General features: G+C 41.1%; 1 protein-coding gene across 1 annotated transcript in view; it reads right to left on the reverse strand.

Moving 5' to 3' along the window:
• The window catches only part of zc3h3 (zinc finger CCCH-type containing 3), a 16,567-nt gene extending 13,757 nt beyond the window's left edge, over window positions 1-2,810 (reverse strand). The window contains exons 1-3 of the mRNA XM_010787222.1: window positions 2,643-2,810; window positions 2,093-2,248; window positions 1,057-1,126 (exon numbers count right to left, since the gene is read on the reverse strand). Coding sequence (XP_010785524.1) covers window positions 1,057-1,126; window positions 2,093-2,248; window positions 2,643-2,743 — 327 coding nt within the window. The 5' untranslated portion in view covers window positions 2,744-2,810. The remainder of the gene's footprint in view (window positions 1-1,056; window positions 1,127-2,092; window positions 2,249-2,642) is intronic.
• Between the last annotated feature and the right edge of the window lie 3,819 nt (window positions 2,811-6,629).

The following is a 6,629-nucleotide window of genomic DNA, read 5'->3' on the forward strand; positions in this document are numbered from 1 at the left end:
CGGGCCATTCGTGAGGGCATCTTAAGCCATGCCAAATATTTTGCCACCGCTCCCGAAGTTGCTGTCGGAGCCTGATAAATTCCACCGGCGGTCATACGATGGCTTAAGATGCCCTCACGAATGCCTTACGAAGGGCAAAATTGACACACAAAGTCAACACGAAAATGAACCTTCACAAGGTCCTTCGGCAATGCTTTGTGATGCCAAATATTTTGCCACCGCTCCCGAAGTTGCTGCCGGAGCCTGAGAAACTCGACCGGTGGTCATACGATGGCTTAAGATGCCCTCACGAATGGCCCGATGTTGTTACGATCAGAGCCGAATTTGAACATTTCCTTAATCGTGTGTAATTTAAGTATTCCAACTTACAAATATTATCATTCTTTATTATTATGGCAATTTAATTAATAATCGTATAGTAGCTTGTCGAAAATGTGAATCATTATTTCCAGAGCCCAAGTAGACATTTCCAAAATCAACAAATCTTGTGGAAGTTTGAATTTGCAATCAAAATTAATCTTTTTATCTACTGAATAAATGTCGTCATATTTATATGCATCCATGTCACCTAAGATTGACTGAGTTGCTGATTCTACCCAGGAGGATAAGGTGTGTAACCACAGGTCTGTGCTGAAGATAATGTTCCATGTTGATTTATGTGCAAACCAGAGCGAGACCGATCTGTGGTAACTTACACTTTTGCCACTTTGTTTTTGTTTTCAGCAATTTTCACTGATAGTTATACACTCTTTGATAAAAAGGAGTTGATGAGGTAGAAAACAAGCAATTAAGCAAACTGCTGGGGTGTAGATCCCAAAAAGTGACAAGCTCTAACCTTTAGGATGTTCCCATACCCAAAAGACCCCCCCCCCTCATTGGGTTAAGTCTTCCTTGCTCCTTCCCATGTCATGGAAAATGGACATGTTCCAAGAGCACAAATACGATCCTTGATGACTGTACCCAATGGTGTCATCTTATACCAACACATGTGGCCTTTGCAATAAGAACCAATACAACTGCTATTAACCGCTTAGGTTATGTGTGGAAGCACGTTACCTTTTCCTTTGCCACCTTATGGGAGAATGGGCAGGAGCCGTCAGCCAGTTTGCACGTCCCCCGGAGAAACCTGTACACAAAGCACAGAAACAGGTGGGAAAACGTACAGGCTAATAGAGATGCAAAGTAAGAAGAGCTGCTGTTTCTGGAAGTTGTTACAAGCTTCTTTTTAAGATATCCTTAATTGAAATAAACGTGGAAACACAGCATCTCAGGGAAAATGTAACAGGAGACATATGTTATAGCCATCAGATTGAACTATTCAGATTTTTTTACAAAAAATACAACTTCTGCCTCAGTTTGCTATTATGAATGAGTCTAAAAGCAGCAAGCCCACCATAGTTTAGTTGAAGATGTTATTTGTTATGCTTTTATTAGAAAGTGACAGCTGAGGATGTGACGGGACGTTAATAGGTAGATATATGGGGAATGATTGACAACAAATATTCCCAGCCAACCATGGGACATTGCAGTTGGATGAGAGTGTGGTGCATTCATAATGGGCAAACATTTGAGTTACACTTCCCAACCCTCACTTAACGAATGCCCATATGCGTCTCGCAAATAAAATGTGTTTTTCTTTCACTTTTTCATTGAAGTTCAACTAGTCTGGTGATTAAAAGAAGCACACATTTTATTGGGTTGATTCAGCTGTGTATAATGATTTGCTGCCGCAAAACATAATGTAGCTTGATAGCTAGCAAGGAATGTTAGTTGGTTAGTTAGTTGCTAGCCAACAGTGGCAATTGTCACTTCATGTGAGGGTACAGCAGTTTGCCATTTGAGACAACATTACCTGGTTGAAATTCACACACTGCGCTAGTGTTCAGTGTACAACGTGAAGTGTCCGAATCCAGACACCGAATAACACTGAGCAATGAAACCACTTTTACTTCCTTAAACCTTGAAGCCGAAAAACAACAACTCTTACTTTGCAACTCTATTGGGTTGACAGATGACCAAAAATCCCAAGACTCATCCCCTGAGCCTTATGTATTAAAAAAGGTCATGATCTTGTGTGTCAACTGTTATTTACCTGGTGCAGACGGCAACCTTGTCCGGGTCGTGGATGTAGGGACAGCTGTCGCCACGGTTACACTTGCCGAAGCGGTTGTAGTACATGCAGTACTGCTTCGGCTGCTTCTTCTGACGAGCATTTCTGATTATGGCAATGCTGCGCTGGACAGCACGGCTTGTTTCAGAAAACACAGACAGACCATTAGGATCCACAAATCAATAACAAACCGCTTGTGGTAACTAAAGAAGACAATAGTGTGCCAGGAATAAAGTTTCAACTCTCAACCATGTGAGGAGCTTCGGGTTAAGGTATCCACCGTATACTAATTTTAATTTTATGAGATTACTTCTGGCTTTACAGCACTCAGTGTCACTAATGAAAGGCAGTTAATGTTAGAGGAGGATCAAATATAAAAGTCTTGGCTGGATTTGATTTAAAAAATAGTGCTGTTCTATGAAGAGAGCCGAAGGATAACCCACACACAACTGTTAAAGAAAAAAATGGATATGTATGCAAAAATGCTTCTCATGAGAACAGATGAAACACGTTGGCAGTGTTTTAACCTTACCTGGCTAAATTACGAGAACTGTAGGTTCTGTTGAAAGCTGGACTCGTTAATGGGACCTGGGCAGGGCTGAAGGACCTTCCTACATGTGGACAGAGGGACATATTTCAAAAGGTGTCAACAGCAGTAGTGGAGAGATGAAGTCCCTGCCATTTCATGTTATTGTCCAGATTCAAATCACGTAAAAACACCCCAAACAATGAGGGCAACATTTTGGTACAATCCAACGTAAACTTAAACCCATGATATTGATATTCTGTACAAACTGTAAAGTCCACTGAGACAAATGTAACATTTGTGATATTGGGCTATATGAATAAACGTTGGTTGATTGATTGAAACTCCTACAAAATGTGGTTTGTTCTGTAAAGTATATCAATATTATGTTTTTCTTCTTTTATATGAATGTTCCCGTCTTTGTTGAACAATTTGACCATTCGAAATTATTAGATATTATATATTTTTTTTTTAAGTAATTATTTCTGTCCTATATACACATACATTTTTCTGGTTACATTTATATTTAAGTTTTGAAATTACAGATGGATTGAAAAACTCTTTACTATATTTTTTAAATGTTCAAGTTGGTTTTCTTTGCAGATCCAATGTTGTTGTATGGAGAAATCAAACCTAGATTTTAAAGTTACATTACATTACATGTTAGACGCTTTTATTCAAAGCGAATTACATACTCAATACTGTGGCCAATCCCCACAGGAGCCATTTGGGGTGAAGTGTCTTGCCCAGGGACACAACGACATGCTGACTGCAGTGGGGTTTGAACCTGTGCTCCCCTGATCCGAACATCAACGCCACAGCCTCCCTCCTTATGTTGAATACGTTATTGTCACTTGTTGTTGGGCAACGTTACTAAAGTGTTGACAGTATGTGTAGCCTATTTTAATAATTACATTTTTATAGTAACACTACCATATACAAGTCTTTCAAATACTTGAATGCTCCTTGAGCTGATGAGCGTGGAAGAATTTTTTTTTTACATTTTGAGTATTTTTGCCATTACCCAATTTGCGCAAGTACTTACAATGCATTAACTCTTCCTACCTGACATGCTTTGAAATGTTACAACAATATTAAAAGGAATTCATTTGTGACAAAGAGATAGGTAGATATTTAAAATTGCTTTTAAAAAAAGTTTTTTATCTTGCATGCCATTGCTTTATCCTAATTGAAAGATTTTAAAAACACTATTAGAATTATTAAGGTATGACAAAGTGGAGCTGTCCGAGTGTGTTTTTTAGCCAGATGCAATAACAGTCTGATATGTGCCTATTTCTTTATACTGTGGTGGTTTGACACATTGGTGCCAAAGCCAAACGTGACATCTAGCTCGGTCTGACAACATCATAAACTCTATGTACCCAATGCACTCAACAACACCGGTGGGAAAGGTGTTTGTGTACGGAGGGGTGACGAAGAAGTGCAGGACCTTAAACCTTATTTTTTCTTGGCTGTTAATACTCTCAAGAGTATTAAGAGTGCACCCTGTTGGGATTCAAGAAGAGCAGAATTACAGGCTGGTGGATCCAGACCAAAAAGCTCCCCTGGGGAAGGATGTGAAATAAAAAGTGCTGCTGGGAAGGCTCCTGAGGTATGTTTCTGGAGGAGGCAGGATCAGTGTGTTGGGATGCCGGTCACGAATTGAACAGAATGGAGCTCTTCAATTTGGCCTGCAGGTGTAGTTGCTACAGAATGTGTACTGTATAGGAGAGAAGTGCGTAGGAGGTGGAGGCAGATCCGGGCTTTAATCTGCACCGTCCAGTTCTCCAGACCCTCCCCCTCTCTGCTCTGACAGATGACAACTTTATTATTTCAGATGGCAAATCCAGCCAGCTCCCGTAAGTCTATTAGAGAGCATGTGGGCAGAGCTGCAGCCACAAACATGAATAAACACTCCTTTATCACCTCGGGTGCACACACACACAAATACACACACACACACTTGCTCTACTTAAACCCATGTCCAGAATAGGGCTGGGTATCAAACCTCGGGACATTTTTGGTAACGACTTAAATGTGTCTGTAGCACTCTTTAACGCTGGTATTAATTACAGGACCAGTTCATACTTGTGTTGGCTTGATTTAGATATAGATTTTTGCCAAAGTGATGTTGCGTTTTGTCCAGGCAATGTTCTTGTCTAGCTGCTTGTGTGTAGAGGATATTCAAGATGTTTTGTTAAATTAAAGAAGGAATTAATGTAGAGGGTTAAGGTAAGGGTTAGGAATTAAGGAATTTGTAAAAGATTTGTAACATACCGGGTAGTATAAAGTATTGGCAAAAAAGAAAATCAAACAAACTTCAAATTGATGTGTTTGAAACACCTAATATTAATAAGCTCAGAACCCATTGATTTGGTGTGATTTTTAAGACACATTATTACCAGATGAAAATGTTCCTAGACTTCAGTACACTCACTGCGAGAATAAATAATACATTGAAAATGCCTTTTCACACATTGTGTTAGTTATATCAAACTGAAATTAAATGGTGTAGCCAATAAATGACAACACAGTTTTTAAATGACAAAAAAACAAACATTCAGAAAACATCATACTTAAAGAGCCTGTGACACGATTTTCCCCCATCATCCAAACCCATCAATTTGAGTAAATATTGTCCCCTTGAAAACCGTTACTGAACTGATTTTGGATATTTGTACTTTGATAACCATTAATCTGCCCTTCAATGTTGACCATTTCCTGGATCTTCTCGGGGATTCTTCAAGTCCCGCCAAATTATGGGTGACGTCAATGCGGGCACAGCGCTCCAGCTGCACGATCCCAGCATCTGCATGTAAACGCACGATGGCGCACACAGCAGCAAGCTCAGACAGCGATGACAGTTTAATTTTGAACGTGTCTGAGAGCTCATATGAGGCTGAAGGATCGGTTTATGTTGTATCTGTTAGAAGTTTAGGAATTAGGTGCGTCAATATGGGCGATCATACGGTCATGTAGCCAGTGGTGGACTGGGACTCAAAATCAGCCCGGGACTCTCGACCGGCCCACTTCGGTACCACTAGTAAATTGTCAACGGGGGGAATGGGGGATGTGCTAGTGACTTATCCGACCGGCCCACTTCGGTACCGGCCCATCGGGATTAGTCCGGATGGCCAGTCCGCCACTGCACCCAGCCCAGCCCACGTAAACTGTCAACGGGGGGAGCCTTGCTGTGGGGAAACGGTGGACCTAGTGTCCCGATCGGAGTCGGAATAATAATAATAATCATAATCCGTGCATTTTATCCATTAATATCCCCAACATTGTAGGAAAAAAAACACACGTTTAATCCATGTTGGTGTACTACAACTACAAAAAGCATCGGTTTGTTTTTTCATCAGGAAATGCAGACCGGCTCAAACAAACGATTTTTAAATCATCCTCCTCAAGATCATTTAATGTAAAACAATATTCTCAGAAATGACTTTTTTATCTTGTGCTTTATAGGTCTGGGCTCGTGTTACTGCACAAGCTGGAACTACCTTTGTCAGATTCTTCTCAGGGTCAGCAAGCTCGCCCCTCACTGGCTTAGAGGACACCACTGGTGAAAGAGGCACATCAGGCTACACTCTGCCGCCAGCCAGATCATTTCCGAGGATGACTGCCACTCCCGGAACAGGCAAAGATGGCCGGAATCCCATGGCAACCTCGCCTTGCCCTAAATCAAAGGACAACACCAACCGATGCTTTGGAGCAGACAACAACTGCATCCCCATTCCCTTGAACAATACACAACTTCCAGTGTCAGTTACAGAGGAAAATGGAAGAACACCCTCAGTTATGTATGAATCGATAGCACCTGTGTCTCTCAGTATCTTTACAAGGAATTTTTTTTCACTTCCTTGCAAAGACACATAACCCTCTCGTATGAAAGGGTTATACCCTGGATGAATTTCATCTGCCAACTGGGAGGGGCGAGGCTTCACCTCTTGCAGGGCTGGTCCATAGTTACAAGCCGCAGCAGCAACTGGT

Source organism: Notothenia coriiceps, unplaced genomic scaffold (assembly GCF_000735185.1).
Source record: "Notothenia coriiceps isolate Sejong01 unplaced genomic scaffold, NC01 NC01_scaffold00030213, whole genome shotgun sequence".
In the NCBI taxonomy this organism is placed as follows: Eukaryota; Metazoa; Chordata; class Actinopteri; order Perciformes; family Nototheniidae; genus Notothenia; species Notothenia coriiceps.